The sequence below is a fragment of the Caretta caretta genome, chromosome 10, assembly GCF_965140235.1.
Source record: "Caretta caretta isolate rCarCar2 chromosome 10, rCarCar1.hap1, whole genome shotgun sequence".
In the NCBI taxonomy this organism is placed as follows: domain Eukaryota; kingdom Metazoa; phylum Chordata; order Testudines; family Cheloniidae; genus Caretta; species Caretta caretta.
Genome location: NC_134215.1, coordinates 77,069,961 through 77,090,465, shown reverse-complemented (window position 1 = coordinate 77,090,465; position 20,505 = coordinate 77,069,961). Strand labels below are relative to the sequence as shown.

General features: G+C 43.7%; 1 protein-coding gene across 2 annotated transcripts in view; it reads left to right on the top strand.

The window, feature by feature from the left end:
- Positions 1-20,505, top strand: part of ADAMTS17 (ADAM metallopeptidase with thrombospondin type 1 motif 17) — a 251,727-nt gene that overhangs the window by 98,424 nt on the left and 132,798 nt on the right. For both annotated transcript variants that reach the window (XM_048867620.2, XM_048867619.2), the window contains exons 9-10: positions 17,911-18,051; positions 19,986-20,136. In XM_048867620.2, coding sequence (XP_048723577.1) covers positions 17,911-18,051; positions 19,986-20,136 — 292 coding nt within the window. The remainder of the gene's footprint in view (positions 1-17,910; positions 18,052-19,985; positions 20,137-20,505) is intronic.

The following is a 20,505-nucleotide window of genomic DNA, read 5'->3' as shown; positions in this document are numbered from 1 at the left end:
TTCCCCCCGCCCCCTAGAGTCTCTATTTTTATTTAGTTACAATATTTTCCCAGGATATAACCTCACTAAAATGGGGGGAAGAATATCCATTTTGCATTGCATTCTTGACTCCATGGTAAGTGTTTCCACAGTTCTGCTCAGGGCGTTTCCTTAAGCATGTCTGCGAAGTTCCTAGTGAAATGACATTCTGTCCTGGTCCCAGAAACTTCTTTATTTTAAGCAGCTTATACAGCTATGCTTCAAGACAGTAGAGTTGCAATGAATAGGCACACAGCAGTCAGTCATTTAGAGACACCCAGCCAAGAAAATATTAGTTTAATCAACAGCTTTGTGACTTTGCCAACTCTCTCTTTCTTTTTTGAAGACTTATTCTGCTGAGTAAGCCAAGGATATGTTAAATAGCTGGCCTGTAATAAGTTGGCAAAGCTTGTATCTGCTTCCTGCTGTGAGGGCTCTGGTTTTGTACACCATTGGCTTTGCTAGTAATGGCCATGTACACCCAATGACACACAACCCTAGGCACTCTACGAACACTAATTATGCAGCCTCCGCGGTACACCACTGACGCAGGAAATATTAGGTTTGCTAGCATCATATACCAACTAAGCATTTGTTTTTGTACAGGGGTAACAGTCTAGCTGATGTATTTACTTTTCCCCTAACAGTTGGGTTCTGTTCTAGACCAGGCTGCATGCATGGCCAACTGAGTTTTTCTGGTACCAGTTTAAATTATAGAAGTGCCCAGAAGTGTGGTAATCTGTCTGATGAGCAAGCTCACGCTTCTGTTTCTTTTAAAGCCTGCCTGAGGTTCATAAATCTGTGGCACGAGCTTAATCCAAAATCCCATCCTGCTTGGAGGAAGCTCTATCTGGTAACAGGGTGGCAGACGGTCTAGTGTAAAGACGTTAACTTCTATAAGAGTGGTTCCACTTACTGTCCTGTGATAAGAGGCTGCATTTTGGCAGGGGAAGAAGCAGGGCTGTGCTGCATTTATCCTTCCACTCTTCGGCCAAACGCTGTACGTGCAGATAGAATTCAGCAAAGAGGGGTTTACTTGACGGTTAAAAACATTTTCTTTGTCCTCATTGTACCTTACCCTCCTTCAGAATCTGACCCTACGTCTGAGCTGGAACTGAGAAATTGGATTTGATTCAGGAACAAAACCATAGGAGTGGGTTTGTCAATGGAGTTTGAGTCCCTGCTTCCAAGGGAAAAAAATTGAATCCAAGGCTCTGGTTTTGGACCATCATTAGTTAAAACGAAGAAATTGCTGACCATCATCACCTGTCCTCACTGCCCCTTTCGTATCTGCAGAATCCTCCCCTCCTTCCAGGTTAACAAATACAGAAATCGATGTAGTCAGCATATTTGGGCCTCCCCTCCCTGCTCCAGAAACTCACCGTAGGTCCTGATTTCACCCACATTCCCTCTTTAAAAATGTCAAATATCCAACCTCTCATATTATTTTTTCCCCCAAGCCAGCTGCCACTGATTTCAGCTCCAGCTTCTACAGACCCCTAGACTGTTTTTCAGCAGCAGCCTCTCTGCTAGATGCATGCTTATACAGACGAGATTGTCTCCAGTGAACAGCAACTACCTGTCAGCCCCGACTTACTTCCTGTGTGCTGTGATTTGCCAGATTCACTCCAGGATTAGTTGATGAAAGTGCAGGTTTTGTAAGCTATTGTTTTTGATGTTCATATGAATTATAGATGTTACAGTTGGAAAAGACCCCTGGGTTGGATTGTTCCCCGCAGAAAGCTGTCCAGTCTAATTTAGGCTTGTGTCTTTAAAAGTGCATGGTTGGAAAATGAGTTTTTCTATTCAAAACACAACAAGTACTTTAAATAGACAAATTGAGCTCAGATTTACACTCCCCACACTCCCTTAACTTCAGTGGAGCTGCCTGGTGTGTAAGTTGGGGCAGGTTTGAACACACAAGACAAAATTCATCCCTGTTGTTAACTCCATTGTGATCATCGGGGATGGATTTGACCTGTACAGCAAATCACCCCAATTTGGTGTCTTAAAAATATACACGGAGAGTCTAATTTTCAAATATAAGGACCTTAACAGGCTGTTCATATCCTGCCTGGATACTTAAATCAGTACATATCTCATAAATTCCCATTTGCTGTTTTTTGAGCACCCATGGTCAAGACTGGGCATCAGAAGCTATATTATACCTCTCTCTCACATTTTCGTTCTCTTTCTTTCACAGTCACTCACTCAAGGGTAAATTCTCAAAAATGCTTTTGGAGGTGCATTTTTTACCTGCAAAATTTTACCTGTATTTTTACACCCACAAAATGAATTGCAGATACACATCTGATTCCCTGCTCCTCTAACGCCAGATAGGCCCCCTTAAGTCAAACACGCATGCAAATTTGGCAGGTGCAAATTGCTCCCACCAAAGGAAGACCGCCTTTTTGAAAATATGGCAATATATGCTGCTGTTTGTGCAGAAATTCACCTCAGCTGCCACAGATAAACATGCCCTTCAGCAGGTCCTGAAATTAGGGCTGGCAAGCATTTAAAAAAATTAAACATGATTAATTGCACTGTTAAACAATAATAGAATACCGTTTATTTAAATATTTTTGAACGTTTTCTACATTTTCAAATATATTGATTTCAGTTACAACACAGAACACGAAGTGTAAAGTGCTCACTTTATATTTTTTATTTCAAATATTTGCTATAAAGAAACAAAGGAAATAGTATTTTTCAATTCACCTCATACAAGTACTGTAATACAATCTCTTTACCGTGAAATGTAGGATTATGTAAAAAAACAAACCTGTATTCAAAAACAAAACAATGTAAAACTTTAGAGCCTACACATCCATTCAGTCCTATTTCTTGTTCAGCCAGTTGCTCAGACAAACAAGTTTGTTTACATTTGCAGGAGATAATGCTGCCTGCTTCTTGTTTACAATGTCACCTGAAAGTGAGAACAGATGTTTGCATAGCACTGTTGTAGCCGGCGTCACAAGATATTTACATGCGAGATGCGCTAAAGATTCATTTGTCCCTTCATACTTCAACCACCATTCTAGAGGACAGGAGTCCATGCTAACGAGGGGTTCCGCTCAATAGCGATCCAAAGCAATGCAGGCCGACGCATGTTCTCTTCCATCATCTAAGTCAAATGCTACCTGCAGAAAGTTGATTTTCTTTTTTGGTAGTTCAGGTTCTTCAGTTTCTGAATTGGAGTATTGCTCTTTTAAGACTTCTGAAAGCATGCTCCACACCTCATCCCTCTCAGATTTTGGAAGGCACTTCAGTTTCTTAAACCTTGGGTCGAGTGACGTAGAAATCTCACATTGGTACCTTCTTTGCAGTTTGTCAAATCTGCAGTGAAAGTGTTCTTGAAATGAACAACATGTGCTGGGTCATCATCCAAGACTGCTAGAACATGAAATATATGGCAGAATGCGGATAAAACAGAGCAGGAGACATACCATTCTCCCCCAAGGAGTTCAGTCACAAATTTAATTAATGCACTATTTTTTTTAACAAGTGTCATCAGCATGGAAGCATGTCCTCTGGAATGGTGGCCGAAGCATGAAGGGGCATACGAATGTTTAGCATATCTGGCATGTAAATACCTTGCAATGCCAGCTACAAAAGTGCCATGCAAACGCCCGTTCTCGCTTTCAGGTGACGTAAATAAGAAGCCAGCAGCATTATCTCCCATAAATGTAAACAAACTTCTTAGTCTTAGTGATTGGCTGAACAAGAAGTAGGACTGAGTGGACTTGTGGGTTCTAATGTTTTACATTGATTTGTTCTGAGTGCAGTTAAGTAACAAAAAAAATCTACATTTGTAAGTTGCACTTTCACGATAAAGGGATGGCATTATGGTCTTGTATGAGGTGAATTTCTTTTGTTTCTCATTTTTACAGTGCAAATATTTGTAATAAAAATGTGTACAGTCTGTTCACAGTGCTCACTTTATATTATTTTTGTCATTGAAATGAATATATTTGAAAATGTAGGAAAACATCCAAAATATTTAATAAATTTCATTTGGTATTCTGTTGTTTAACAGTGCGATTAAAACTGTGATTAATTGTGATTAATTTTTGAGTTAATCGCGTAAGTTAACTGCGAATAATCGACAGCCCTACCTGAAATCTTTACTCTGTTTACTGAAACAGCCTTACTCCACTTTGTTTTGCAACACACATTACTGCATGCAGTAAATGTGAATATCGTGATCAGAAACACATTCACCATTTATTGAAAAACACACCTGTACCGTTTCCAGAAAGCTGTCATCAGCTAAATGACATGCAAACCTCACTCGTCAGCTGAAGGCCCTCTAAGAGGTATCTGGTTCTGAAGATAACAGACCTTTTTTGTTTCACTGTAATTTGTCTTCATAGTAAGATGTTCAAGCCAAAGGTTTTTTTGAAGCAGAGGTATCTCTTTTCAAGTTGCTTATTACTTTTTTCATATAGAATTTCTAGACAATATTAAAAGCAAATTTGGAATCATTAGCTCTGAGGTTTATAGGCAAACAGACACCCCCCACCCGAAGAATTCCATTTGTGGATTGGTCTGAACACATCATTTCCAAATTGCTTTGATACCAAGCCATAGTCTGCAGTGTTTCTGTTTGATATCAAGTCTCTCCATGCAGAACAAGCAAAGGAGACTGGGTGATGACTCTGTGCGCTGAGTTTTTAAATAGTTTCTGAGCAGCCAAAGCCAAATGACTCCAGGATTATAAATTATTTTTCCCAGCTGCTCCAGTATGAACAGTCCCAAGAAAATAAGGAGCTGGGAGGCAGAAGGAGCAATTACTAGGTACAAAGTGCCCTTAAGGAGAAGGGAGTGAGACTGATCCACACAGAAAGTGACTGTGACGTGGATGTAATTGAAACTTTTACACTGTCCTTGCAGATATCTCCAGCTGAAGCAGTTTTGTTCCTGGAGACTGGGCCTACAGTATGTTTGGTGGATTACAACTAGACTTAGCAGAATGTGGGAGCACACACCTGGCAGGCAAGCTCTTTTGGGTTGAAAAAAATACATATTCTGCACGCTTGTAAGCAAAAAAAAAAAAAGGGGGGGGGAGGGGTGAGGCGGGGAGAGACAGCTTGCTTAAGTTTGGTTTGGGCCAGCGCAATCAGCTTTCACCTTGGTGGGTCAGCGTAAGAAATGCATCCAGTGTGGCCATCCTCTTTCATTGTGCTGAGTCAGCAGCCCTTCGTGATTGACAGCCAGCCCTAGGCTTTGATAGGATTTGAATCAGGCGCTAGCAGAGAGAGACCCAGGACTGGAAGAGCAGGGAGTATTTTTGGCAACTCTGTAGAGTGCCTACCAGGCCTGGCCCCAGTGAGTGCTATATCAGGCTTTTGCATCACAAGCTGTACATGCTGCCTTCCAGCTTCCATGGCAAAAGACCTCATTCTTTTGAAATGAAAAACATATAATGAAGGGCAGGATCTGTCATGCAGCTGAATAAACTACGGCTTTCCATGCTGCAATTCACCATAGGCATGTGTGTGTTCTCACTCTCTGTTGCTGACTTCTTGGTTGTTTGAGTAGATAACCATATAAAATGTCTGGTTGCTTCATTATTGCAGAGTGACGTAAACTTGGTTAGGAAAACAAGTGTCAGTAGTCATGGCTCCCTTAGGATGGTGTCTCTCTTGATTAAAAAGACAACAAAAGCTCGACCACTTCTCTTGGAGACCTTGGTCGCAGATCCCATACATACAAAATGGCTTTTGCTGCTAATTAATAAGATTTAAATAGGTGTCAGTTCCCTCCAGGTTCCCCAAGGCACCTCCTGATGTGTTCCATTGATGAGGTACCTTTGATTTAAGTGCCTGTACTTAGGTGTAAGAAACAGGAGGTGAAAACCTTTTAATTAATTCAGTGGTCTTAATGGTTGCTTTTCTTGCAAGCAGGTTGCTCATGTTCTTCCATTACCTACATCCCAGCTCCACTAACTCCGTGTGCTCTCCCTAGATTTTACCCCCTCTGCCTGACTCTCACTTGGACTCTCTTCTTACCACTCTAGCTGTTTCTACTTCTCATCAGTTACTTTGGGTACATGCTTTTCCTGAGCCACTAACTTGTTGTCCCCATCTTGCATTGCCTTTCCCAGCTCCCATGATTCTTCCAGGCCTAATGAGCTGCCCCTCACCAGCACCTGCCTCTGCCATGTCTTTATTCTAACCTAGTTGGGAGTCTTGTAACTTGCCAGATTTCAGAATTTTATAGTGAAATGTTAAACATATTGAACCTGGTTCAGAAGTCAGCATTTTCCCTGTGACATAGCTTCAGTTTCAAACATTAATAAAAATTCCTAATATTGAAATACACTCAGGACTGGACTGCTCAGGGCTTGATAATGGGATGTAGAGTCTCCTGCTTCTAGATTGCTGGTTCAAATCCAGCTCAAGTCAGTACAGGTTGAGAATTGTTGCCATCTCTCCTCTGGTGATTAAATTGAGTGTGGTGATCCTGGCTCGGATCCCAGTGAACAGGCATGCACATCACAAAACCCATCACCACAACTGGCACCTTTATGGGCAAGAGAGAGGCCAAGGATTGACTGGGCCATGGAGACGGCTCTCCTTTCTTACCCTAGTAATGACCACTCCACTTTGAGAACCAGCATGGGGGAGGCTTTGCCCTGCAATTGCTCAGGTTGTACGCTTCCTATAGATAAGCAGAGGGTTTCATTCCCGATGCTTTCCATCTGACACTGCTCCCCGCTTACCCCACTCACACACTGAAATAGACATGGAGATACACAACAGCCCCCCCTGTGTGTTCTGTGGTTGCGTGTGGTGGTAAATCTCAGGTCCCCAGGGCATCATTGATTTGCAGCAATATTGTCCAACCAAGGGAGCCACCACAAATCTCATGAGATAACCTGATGACTGCGGTTAACATCAGGTACTCATTGTGAGGTTATGGCCACCTGGGTCTTGGGGCTTTCTGGAGGCAGGGCTTGGAGATCCTCCGCTTTGTGCAACTTGCAGTACTGCACACAGCTCTTGGCGCTCTACTGTGGTCTTGAAGATAAAACCCGTGTGTTTATAAATGTAGGGAGACAAAATACACTTTCCGATCAGTCGAGAATCGGTGGCGGAGCCAGCTTTGCAACCGGGGGCAACGGTCATTGGGTGCTCCCCCACACCAGCCTGATGCTCCTGGAGCCCCTGCCTCCCCCACCCCATGAGCCGAACCCTCCCAGAACCCCAACCACACCCTCTCTTCTTACCTGACCTTCCCTGGTGGTGAGCCCTCAGCCCTTGGGTGATGGGTCTGCCGCACTTCCCAGACCCAGCTGGTTCCTGGAGCTGAGAGGAGCTGCCACCATGGTCTCAGCAGCTGCCTCCAGCAGTGGGAGCAAAAGGGGAAGCATATCACAATGCGATTCCATTGTTAGCAGTTTGGGGACCTCTTAGGGCCCTGTTTCATTGTCTTTTTTATCCAAGGAGAAATCTGAGGCTGATGTCCTTAGTGCAAAGAGTTAAGTGAGTATAAGGCAGAGATTTAATAAATGAATAGGAAGACAGCTGGCTAGAATTGAGTGTTGCTTATTTTGAAACCTAACCAAGATCTAGCTGACCCTAATTTACTTGTCTACAAATGGAAGGGTTTGGTTTGCATGGAGATGAAATGAAGAAGCTCTGACTAGCAGCTAGTTGAGGCCCTTGTTTGCAGCTGACAGCGTGTGGAAGTTTCTGGTGTTTGCCCCAGTCTTCCCTTGGCCACGGCTTCCCACTTAGCCCCCAGCCCCTTTCAAAAACTTGTACTTGCTGCAGTACATTTCTATCAAACTTTCACCTCTCCTCCATGTCTCCACCCTTGCCATGTCAGAGAGGAATGAGTGGAAATAATCATAGGGAGTTCTCAAATAGCCTATTATCAACTGCAAAGTTACAGCTGTTCAAAAACATGTAAACCATCACTTACGTTAGTTCCTTCCACTGACCCCCGGCATTATTTTAAGTCTCAGATTCCATGCTTTTAATAGGAAACCTATTGAGAGCCAGAGTGGTTCTGATGAGCACTTGTGTGCATGCTCTTAAGAACTTTAGGGTCTGATCCAAAGCCTATTGAAGTCAGTGGGAGCCTTTCCACTGGCTTTCATGGGTTTTGGCTCAGGTTTTTAAAGAATAACAGGAATCTTTGGAAAATGTACCAGGGACAAACAAGATGTGCAGTTGAGCTCTATTAACTGTCTAGAGCAGAATGTCAATGAGCAACTTGAATAAAACAAGAGCATTCGTTTGGTATTGCTACAGGGAAAACAAACTCAAATTAATTACACTTAGAGAAATGTGGTTACATGATGAGTTGGTGGAAGAGGTGAGGAATAGAACTTTGGAGTCCTGCCTCCCACTCCCCTGCTCTGACCACTTGTACAACGCTTCACCATAGACTGTAGTATATAGAATAAGGTGTAGACTTTTGAGAGGTGTTGGTTTTGTAATAGGATGGAAAATTACATGTCTTTAATTCCTAGTTCCGATACTTTTAATGTTTGGTTCTGCAGAGCAAATGACTGTGAAATAGACAAGTTGAAGTTTTGTGATTCCCAGTGAGATTTGCTCAGTTATCATTTTTTATAACTGCCAGACCTGGGATCTAAAGGTCAAGCTGCCTCTTTCTGGGCTCATGCATCCTCGCCAGCAATAATTATTCTGTGGGCCAAACTCTGCTACCCGGTGCAACCCTATTGTCTTTAAATATTTTATTATTGGTGTCATAGAGTGCCTAGAGGCCCCGTTCAGAATCAGCACCCCATTGTGCTGCACTCTGAGCAAACTCAAGAGCTAGGACATGTATAACTGAAGGCCGAATTTCGCTCAGTATTTAGAACTTGGTTAAGCAACTGTGTGCTGATGCATGATCCGGAATTGAATCTAGCTCAGTCTCACAAAACTATGCTGGTTCTGCAATGCTAACAAGAGTAATGTGTAGCAAATGTTTACTTTTGGTAATAAATTAGCTAGATGCGACTCTGAGTACACACAAGGGGCAGAGCTGTTGAGTAATATGGTGCCATTTTAATAGTCCCTTTTCATACTGAAACCACATTTATTCTCTGTTTTAAAGAGGTTTCTGTTCATTTAAAAGTAGAACCCCCTCTGCAAAATATTTCATTGGACCGATTAACTTCTTTAATTCCCTGTGAAGTCTGAATGGCAGGTAAGATTAGTTGCTTACAAAGGAAATGCAAAATACTGAGTCAGCACTTGTACTGCTGATTAGTTATGAACACACAGCGCTTCCCCCTCTTTCCCCCCCCCATTTATTTCTATTAAAAAGAAAGGGAGCTAGTCATTAGTGAAAAGAACCAGCATGGCATTATATTTACTACGTGTTTAGGGATAGCTCTTCCCTTTGATGTACTTGAGAACGCTTGAACTTCAGAAAATAGTGTGTGAGCATGAGGGGTAGGCCTTAGTACTTTAGGTCATTTAATCCGTTCCTCAAGTGAGTCATTGTAAGGTAGAGTAACTGCTGGGAAAAGTTTCCCAGTGCCAATTAAAACAGGCTCCAAAGGTGTCGTGGACTTGTATTCTCCTAGAAAACCAGCACTGAAAGGTTAGAAGCAGTTGCTTTTGGAGCCTTGAGGCCAGATCCCGAGCTGGTGTAAATCACCATAGCGCTACTGACTTCAATGGAGCTCCATCGATTTACCCCACCTGAGGATCTAACCCTTTATGCCTAGAACTTGCTAAACAGTTGCTGTTTAAAATCCAGGTTTTTTCCATAAACATGTCAATTAAAAAAAAAGTGCAAAAAACCTCAAACTTTAAAGCGATCTTGGTTTTGAGTCATTCTGTGTGGGGATTTGACATATACACTGCAGAGCCAAAGCTGAAATTAATTAATTTTAGCCTTTACAATTCCCTTAGAGAAACTTCCCAAATGCAATCAGGTTTTTTTAAATACTTTAATAATAAAACCAAAGACAGGAATGTCCTAATTAGTAACTGCTACTTGTGTTTTTTGTCAAAGAAAAGATCCCATTTGCAACATATGCTAAGAATAAATAAATAAATAAAAATTAATGAGAAAACTAAAATATATCTTGGCTAAATGGCTTCAGGTGAAACCCAGTTCTTCACACATTGTAGCAAAAAGCTGACCACATCCTGGCTTAGGCAAAGTGTTGTCGGGAAAAGAGGCTTCAGTAAACAAACGTGTCTGCCTTGACTGAAACAGCCTATTGGCTCCCAGGATATCAGTTTAAAGGATTGCTTATGCTACCATATGTTTTCCTATTTCAGGGCCAGATTTTCACCTGGAAATTATGGTCCACACTGGAGAGTTTGAGGACGAGCCCAGTGCAGTGGGAGGCCCCAGGAGGGATTCTGGCCAGCTCAATCAGAATCCCTCACTGGGAGCTTCCAAGTATGCCACCTATTATAGAGTCGTGCCGTCTCCCTTCTCAAGGCACCCAGCCATTCTGCACAGTGCAGTGGTGGGCAGGGATTATCCCCACCCCCTTCTAGCTTGCTGGCCCCTACAGAGGCCCTAGTAGGGAACAGTTCATGCTCTCACCCAGGCTTGGCCCAGACTCACTTGGCCCGGGCTCAAGTGCGGGGAAGGTCTCTCACACACACACACACACACACACACCACCCCCACAAAGTTCCCTATAGGGTTGGGCACTATGGAGCCCTGGATTTGATTTTGCACAATATCCCGTGTACAGTTGCATGAGAACAGATTAGAGAGGGACTCTTATCTCTCTGATACGCTGCCGAAACAGGCATTCCTCTCTCTCTTTGCGGCCATATTGCATGGTATACGCCACTCTAAATTGTCCTATTTTAGTCTTTATTTTTACTCATTAGAGTCTTCAGTTTGCTCGGCTCCCTCCAGACCCCGCCATAGGCAGGTTCCTGGCCATTATAGTGTAATGACTGGCACAGCACAAGTGAGAGTTAAACACGTCTTGCTCCCGCTTGTGTGCCGCAATATGTACAAACGTTGGTTTATGTTCCTGACCCACTGCAATCTCCTTGCAGGAGAAAGGGCTTCCTTCCCCCACCTCTCCTCATTCCCTTACTGTCTAACATCCCTCAGCTTTGAGCTCGTTGCCGTCTTTTTGAGCTGGTTGGACATTTCCCAAGGAAACATTTTTCTGTTGGAAAATGCCAGTTTGTTGAAAGCTAAATGTTTCATTAGAAACATTTCGATTTCAATGAAATTTAATTAAAAAATCCCCAACTCTAAATGGAGCATTCCCATAATGTTCTGTTCTGATCTTTTTGGAATGGCATATTTTGATTTTCTATTTCAAAACAACTTTGTTTTTATTTATATTCTACAATACAAAATTCTAAAAAGTCGGTATCAGAATGAAATGTTTCTATTGATGTGAAATTTTTTTTCCAGAATTTCATGTTGCAGGAAGCTTTGACTTTTTTTGTTTTTGTTCTGCTTTGGAATGGAAAAAAAAATTCAAAATCACATTGTTTTCTGCAAAATGGAAAATTCAGTTCCTGCCTCTCTGCGTGGTCTTCCCTCACCATCAAGCCACTGTTGGCCTCACTCCACATGAGGAGCTCCAAACATGCCATCCTGCCAATGTTCCCAGAGGAGGTGAAGTTGCACATAAATGTCAGAGCTCCGAGCAGTCCGGCTGGTGTGTGGAGTCTTCCTGTCCCACCTGTCGGGCAAGGTACTACAAGTCCTGACAGACAACACAGCCTCAATGTTCTGCATTAACAGGCACGGGGAGCACGCTTGTCGGCTCTGTTAGGAGGCGCTCCGTCTGTGGGACTTCTGCATCAGCCACGAAATCCACCTAGAAGCTTGTCACCTTCCTGGCATGAAGAATATGCTGGCAGACCAGCTCAGCAGGGACTTTTCCTCTCACCATGAGTGGTCTCTCCACCCAGAGGTAGTCTGCATGATCTTTAAAGGTTGCGAACTCCCCCAAGTGGACCTGATCGTCACCAGACAGAACAGGAAATGCCATCGGTTTTGTTCTCGACAGGGTCTGAGCAAAGGCTCCTCTCTGACGCCTTTCTCCTGTAGTAGTCAGATATCGGAGGGAACACGTACATCAGGCTTCCACTCGGCAGGGTCCTGGCAAAGATCAAGAGAGACCAAGCGCAGCTTGTCGTGATTGTCCCAGCATGGCCTCGCTAGCATTGGTTTGGCACGCTTATGAGCTTGATAGCGGGCCCTCCCTGGCCCCTGCCCAACCGACAAGACCTGCTGTAACAGGAGCACAGTCGGCTCCGATACCCCAATCTCAAGTTCCTCCACCTCTCGGTGTGGATGCTATGTGGCTGAACCCGGAGAAGCGGACTTGTTTTGGAAGGAGTCCAACGGGTCCTCCTGGGAAGTAGGAAGCCCTCAACCAGACTGACTTACCTGGCCAAGTGGACGAGGTTTTCCTACTGGGCATCCGAGTGTGACATCTATCCCTCGTGTTCTTCCATGCAGGCTGTCCTGGACTACCTGCTCCATTTGAGGAACCAGGGCCTAGCACACTCTTCCATTAGAGTGCATCTCGTGGCCATCTTTGCTTTTCACCTGCCGATCCAAGGACAGAGAGTGTTTTCCCATAATATGACATCAGATTCTTGAGAGGGCTCGAGGGACTCTTCCCACAGGTATGGGTCCTCTCTAGGCTCACCAGCCCACCCTTTGAGCCGCTGGGTTCCTGCTCCTTTTCCCACCTGTCATGGAAGGTCGCGTTCCTGGCGGTGGTGATGTCGACAAGATGCATCTCTGAAATTTAAAGCCTTGACCCCAGAACTGCTATACACGGTCTTCTACAAAGACAAAGTTCAGCTGCGGCCCCACCTGGTCTTCCCGCCAAAGGTGGTATCCACCTTCCATATGAACCAGGACATCTTCCTCCCCGTGTTCTGTCCCAAACCGCACAAGACCAGTGAAGAGAGGTGTCTTCACATGCTGGACATCTGAAGGGCCTTGGCTTTTTACTTAGAACGTACCAAGCCTTTCCACAGATCAACTCAGCTCTTCTTTGCTACATCAGACAGGATGAAGGGCCTTCTGGTGTCCTCACAGAGGATTTCCAATTGGATCACCTCGTATATAGGGACCTGTTACGACCTGGCAGGGGTTCTGCTGCCGCCAATTGTCAGAGCCTACTCGACGAGAGTTCAGGTGGCCTTCCTGGCGCACATCCCTATCCAGGACATCTGTACAGCTGCAAAAGGGGTCCTCTGTTCACACGTTTACCGCTCATTATGCCATCACTCAGCAGGCCAGGGAAGCTGCTGGGTTCAGCAGCGCTGTGTTGCAATCTACACGTCCGTGAACTCCTACCCGCCTCCAGGGTACTCCTTTGGAGTCGCCTAATATGGAATGGACATGAGCAAGCACTGGAAGAAGAAAAGACAGTTACCTTTTCTGTAACTGGTGTTCTTTGAGATGTGTTGCTCGTGTCCATTCCATAACCCACCCTTCTTCCCCCCTGTTGGAGTTTCTGGCAAGAAGAAACTGAGGGTGGGGGGAGCCGGCAGCACCCCTTATACCGCGCCATGTGGGCGCCACTCCAGCGGGTGCCAGAGCTGGTCCCCTAAGGATACTGCTAAGGGGAAAATTTCTGGCACCAGTGCATGTGGTGAGCACACACACCTAATCTGTGCAGAGTTACCTGTGGCCAAAACTCAGTGATTCCTTTCCAATAAGCTAGCGATGATAGACCTTTGGCCTTTGTGGCGATTTAGACTTTACCCAGGTGAATGGAACTCAGAAAGGGCCAGATTTTAATCTCAGATAAGCAGTACATGGATCAGTGTGTTTTAGACCAAAGGTTCTCAATCTTTTTTCATTTGCGAACTCCTAACAAAATGTGAATGGAGGTGCAGACCCCTTTGGAAATCTATTGTCTGTACATATAGTTGAATTCTGTTCAGTCAGTTTTCACGCTAAGTTTTTTGTGGACCTGTTAGACATAGTCTGCGCAGCCCCAGGGGTCCACGGACCACAGGTTGAGAACACTGTTTTAGACAATCCAAGGAACTGGAGAGTAGATAGAGGTTTAGGGCCACAATGTTTAAATTAATAAATTTTGCTCCTAATGAGCATTTAATGATAATGGAGTAATGTATGTTCGGATTCCCACTAAGCAAGCTCTATAATGTACAGGTAACGCACCCTCAAAGCAGTGCTCAGTGAAACCTAGCTTAATCATCAGCACCATACCCCAGTACACCTGATTTTTGATGCATGACTTTGAGAAGATGATTTGTGCCTGTGTAGGTCTGCAGCAGGACTCTTACATGGAGTCATGCTAGGCTCAGGCGTTAGAAGCCTGCGCAAAGAGTCAGGGTGTTTACTTCTGAGTCATGCTGGCATGCATTCCCCCCACATCTCTGAGCATGATATAAAGGATGAGAGACTGTCTCTTTTGGACTGGAGTGAACCAGGGTACTCTGAGTCCCTGGAGGGAAACTTTACGCACAGCCAAGCTTAGGTTGAGGTTTTTATGATATGTTCCTGTTTTTGACTTCTTGCCTATGCCAAACCCTCTGAAAGGGGGAATAAGAAAGGCCAGATTCCACCACCCCAATGTCCATTGCACAGTACATTACAAACCAAAATCCACAGGTTTTCCTGAAGGGCTGAGATACTACTCAGTCTGAGTAAAGGGGTCAGAAGTGACTGTAACTTATGGTCTATGGGCTTTGCTGAGGACAGGTTTGGGATTCAGTCACATTATAACCACAATCCTATACTAAGGGGTCACCCTCACCTTCCATGATCATCTTGAGAAGGTAGCTGCAAAGATAAAAATGAAAGCCAACCTAATCCAGAAACTAGTAGGTACAGCCTGGGGTGCATGAGCATCAGTGTTGTGAACATCTGCAATAGGACTTGTATATTCAGTAGCTGAATATTGTGCACTGGTATGGAGCAGATGCAGCCACACATGCCTTGTGGATACCCAGCTGAATACAGTGATGAGGTGCATCACAGGAACCCTTAAGTCAACTCCAGCACCATGGCAACCGGTTCTGTCTAACATCGCTCCTCTGCTAATATGCCGAACTGCTGCAACATTCCGCGAAGCTTGGTGAATCCAGGGAAACATGTCTTCCTATCCACCAAGACCTTGACAAACCTCCCTGCAACATCTTGAGTCCCACAAGCCTTTCTGGGAACTTTCGCTTAGCCTCATGCAATCAGGCTCTGATTAGGAGGAGGCTTGGAAAGCAGATTGGGCTAAACAAGACTTAAAAAATAAGCGCCTTGTGCTGGATCCTACACAGCAGGTTTCTGGGTTTGACCTTCCATGGTCACCTTGGGCAACTCTGAACCGAATCCGAACCAACCATGATAGATGCAGACATCTAACGTACAAATGGGAAATCAAGGACTCCCTGGCGTGCGAGTGCGGCTCCTCACGACAGACCATCAAACATATCCCCTCCCACTGCGCAATTTATAAATATGAAGGAGGCATCACTGCAATAAATTCTGCTACTCGTGATGTAGCCATCTGGCTCTGCCAGCTTGAGGTGAAATTACAGTTGCTGCTGTACACCAGCCATATGAAAGAAGAAGATTCTTGTTCTGTGAAAATCTACTGGGAATCTATTGACTTGTGACCCAGATGGGCCAAAGAATGAGGGCAAACATTCAGAAAACTTGGCTTACTTTTCTAAGTCAATATTGCAGAAGATCGCCATGTCTCTGAAGGGCTAAAGTCAACTTACCTATGCTTTTTACCTGCTTTTCTTTTATCACATTTAAATCTTCCTTTCTCATTTCCCAAGACTGCAAGTTTTGTAGGGGACAAGTTTCAGTAGAAGAATACGGCTGGCTCTGCTCTCATAGTTGGTGTTAAGATGCATTTTTATTTATTTTTTTATAAAAGTAACATTGATAAACCATCTTGGGTGAAATCCTGGCCACCGTTGAAGTCAGTCGCAAAACTCCCATTGAGTTCAGGAGGGCACGGATTTCACCCTCTGTTTCTGAAGTTAGAATTGCTGCTAGATTGTTAAATTATTGGTGCATGTCAAACAGAATATGCTTGACGTTAACATTTTTCCTGTGTTCAAAACCCACAAAGGTTAAAAAACTTGCATAACCATGAGCTTCTGATTCTAAAAATTATGCTAAGTGTAAGATTGTTAGAAATAATAACATCCCTGGAGATAAACCTAAAATAATAGACTCAGCCATGTAATTTTCACTTTAAGCTAAAAATAGCATAAATGGTGGTTTAATCTAAGCCATAATTATCAAGCTGCTGAAGCTGGTTTCGGTTCATCAGAACTGGAAATTTATGCCGCATTTAGGTTTTGAATATTTGAATCCCAAAACTGCAAAGAAGCAAAGGCAGGGGAATGAGAACTGAATATAAAAACCAATAGGCAACTCTGATTTATAGAGTAATGTTGCATATTGGGAGTCCAGCATCATGATAGGAAATAAAGGCCATCTTGCTGTGTCCAGCAGGCTGGAAGCTTATATAGTAAGGTGCTCTTCTCCTAAGGAATAAACTGATAATCATCTGAGATTTCAGTTATGAACTTGCAGTTGGCAATTCTGAACCTAATGCTGATGACTGCCACTTTGCCAGCAGAGTGACACTTGACATCACGTGGGGCACCATTTGCGAAAATCCGTAAACCAATTCCCATCCCATTTTAAGATGGATTTAGGAACCAAAGGGAGGACATTAAGATTTGAAAATGTTACTTATTAAATCTTATCAAAACAGGCTGGAACTTGTTTTCTCTTCTACATTGAGTGGTTAAATGGTCTAGTAGTCTGAGCATGGGATTGGAAATCGGGATTTCTGGTGTCTGTGCATGGTTCTGCCACTGACTCATTGTGTGAACTTGAACTAGTCACTTATCCTCTCTTTTTTACAAGAGGAAAAACTCAAGCAACACTGTTAATAATACATGGCCTCACAGGTGCATGACGCGGGAAAAGTTTTTGTGAAGCCCTTTTGAGATCCTCAGGTGAACGATATTTTAATTTTTCAGTTGTGTGTGTAAATATGTGTAAATGTGCACTGTTTGTTTAGATGAACTACCATGGGCCAAATGATGCTCACATTTACATTTGGTTGGGGCAGGGTTTGTGTCTTTATATGCGTTTGTACAGCACTTAGCAAAGTGACGCCCTGATTCTGGGTGGGACGTCCAGGGGCTGCTGAAATAGAGATATTTAATAATACTGTAAATTTGGAGTAACCCCTTTTATGTCAGTGGAGTTACTTCAGATTTACACTGGCACAAGAGCAGAACTTGGTTCCATGTTTAGTAATAATTGTACTTCAGTATTCGTTGACCTTACTCAACATGGTTTTAGTTAACCTCATTCACTAGTTCTGAGCAAGTAATGCAAAGTTTTCCACAAATATTCCTTTTGATATTCTGTGCTTCAGCCAGGCTACATCCTTTTTGAGCGTTTGCTTTCCATGAACCCTTGAATGACTGAGTTTTACGGGGAAGCACATTTCAGGTTGCATGACCATTCACAGAAACCACTTTTTGCATCCGTGTGCGTAAGAATTCATCCAGATGTACTTATGGGTTCATCTAATCAGGGAACAGAAGCAGTTCCGTATAATTTCTCAGAGGTATCTCTCCACTAAAAATCACTGGTGGAATTTAGAATATTTCTATCAGACCCCATAGTGAAGTGTTTGCCATCAATCCATGGAGCAAAACAATTTTTAAAAAAATTTGCAGCTAAAATAGGTAAATTCAAGGAATTTGTGATTTGCTTATGACATCGAAGGTAAATTTGTTGGATAAATTATTAATTGTGCATTATTTGATCAGTTCTACTTTCCACTATGTTCCCCATAAGATAATCAGAGTGTCATTATCAGATGCAGTGGGAAATGACAAACCCGCAGTATGGCTTTATCTATGTGGTGGTTGTTGTTTGTTTTTTTTAACCGAACAGCATGGGGATGAGCCATGACGATGACCATTTGTCCTGCGCAGGAAGATCTCACATAATGTCTGGAGAATGGGTGAAGGGCAGGAACCCCAGTGACCTTTCTTGGTCTTCCTGCAGCCGTGACGACCTTGAAAACTTCCTAAAGTAAGAACATGATGAACAGTGAAAGCCATGTATCTCAAAGAACCAGGATCGTATTTGAAATTCAAACACAAAGCAATGTCGGGGAGGGTGGTGTACAATCACTATATGGAAGGTTGAATCTGTCTCCTTTGTTAGTAACCTTGTCCCTGGAGCGTGCAGAGACACAGAAAACTGTTTCTTCCCAAATTTCAGCACTCCGATAGCTTCTTGAAAAGAATCCCTGTTCACTTCCACTTTAGGAATGAATCCTGCGATGACAGGACTCTGTCTGGTTGTACAGGAGGAAGTGCCCTTTTAAAAAAAAAAAAAAAAAAAACCCACCTCCCCATTTGACAGGTTCTGCCAGCCTGCCCTGATAGAACAATTCATTTTACGGAAGCCAGAGAGAACTCATTTCCCAGGGAGTTAATTCTGTGTCATTCACTGTGAATGCCTTTTCTGCAGCATCCAGTGTTTTTAGTTTATCCTCTTTAGCAATTCAGAAAGAATTTAAGGCAAGCTGATTACTAGTTTGTAGATAATCGTTCACCGGAACAAACACAGATTGTGCTGGATCCACTTGACTATCAGAGATGCAGCCTCCATAGCGAGCAATGAGTTTTAGCAGTGATCAGAGGGAGAGGGAAAAAGAGGTTAAATAGTCTATCCAGAGAATAGGAACTCCGGTAATGTTATGTTAAAGGGACACTGTCAAGACAAAAAACAAGGGCCTGATTCTGAACTCTGAGTCTGTTATCCTGTTAGTCCCTAAACTACTTGGTCGTGACCCTTGTATACACAGTCCAGTATCTTTCGTCCCTTCCATTACTTTTAAAAAACCTTCCAAGATGCTATTGGTCACAGTTTCAGGGTTAACTGCACCTTTGACACACACCCCTGCCTTTCCACAAGGGCACCCACGGAAGGTTTCAGCCTCTAAGGCGTCACCTCTCTTGAGCGAAGATCTGCATCTCTCTCCCTCCAAACAGGGGTTTAGGGGTTTAGGGGTGCAGTCCCTCTGCACCTCACTGGTTTCCCTAGCAGCTCTGACCAGGGTCCAGAATCTGTGGTTAACCTTTCTCCACGAGCTACAACAGTGTACATCAGTTACCAACCAAAGCAAAGTGTATTAGAGAGAGAATCTACAAAAACAATAAACGAACCTACACACATGCTAAAAGCTTACCAGAAGTCACCCCTATCTCCAACATAGGGCTCTGGGGGCTGTCTGTCTTTCAAAGCCCTCAGCTGGGTTTGCGCTGGGTTACCAGTTGATATCAGATTTCAGATCAAGAACCATAACAAGTCTGGGACAGTCCAGCCATTTCTTTATACAGTCTGGGCCTTTGATCTGTGGCCTCCTGTAACAGGTAATCACCAGTCAGTGGCCCTCTCCTCAGGGCAAACTTCAAAAGGTTTGTTTTTTGCATAACCGGTATTATGGAATTTGCAATAACCACCCCCAGGACATTCTCCAGGAAACCTACTTAACGCTCACCATCACAGAGTTCTGCCTGCCTGGCATTTTACAGTATATTAAAGAGACAATCCTGGGACCAACATGGTTACAACACAACTGCACACAACATTTCCTTATAGTCATTTGAACACCTTATATTTCTCAGGTCTTGTGTCTGTCCCACTATTCACTCTCCATATTGAGTGATGCCTCTAGAAATAGCACTGCAATACCTCACCTCATGCATCTCCAGTCTTCACCTGCCCATAATAGCAACCTGACCAGAAATACCTGCTGGTCAGAATCTTTGCTTAAAAAAGGATATTCCCGGGTGGAAGTCTCTCAAAAATAAGCAATTAAAAATACCAGTCCTTTAGACAAAGGCACCATAACCTCAAGTGAAAGGGAAGGAGCCACTGTCTCTGGGCAAGTGATCTAGCAGTCCAGTTCCAAAGTTCCTCTCCTTAAAGGTGTGTGTAACTCTTGTACTCTTTAGGTCCAAGGTGAGCACCTGTTTGCTGGTAACAGACCCCCGAAGCCAGTATGCCGTGCGGCTTCCTCACAAGCTGCCAGGGATGCACTACAGCGCCGATGAACAGTGCCAGATCCTATTCGGGACCAATGCCACTTTCTGTAAGAATATGGAGGTAAGGCTTCTCCTGGGTCCCAAGGGCACGAGGGTGGGTAATGGAAGCAAAGCTGTCAATTGAGAATAAAAAGATTCCGTACCTCCAACTGAAATACACAGTGGGATTTTCAACAGTGCTCAGCATCAGCCTAACCTGCTCTGGTTGAAATCCACAGTAAAACTCCCATTGACCCAGGTGAAAGAACAGAGTTAGGCCAACGCTGAGCACTTTTGAAAAACCCACCCACGCTGATAAAGCTAAAATGCTAGATCCAAGTCCTGAGGTCCTTATTGAGTTTGTATTCAGTTTTCATTTGAGCAAAACTCCCACGGAAGTCAGAGTGCCAAAATACTGAGCAAGAGGCTGTTCTCATTATATTTCCGGCCC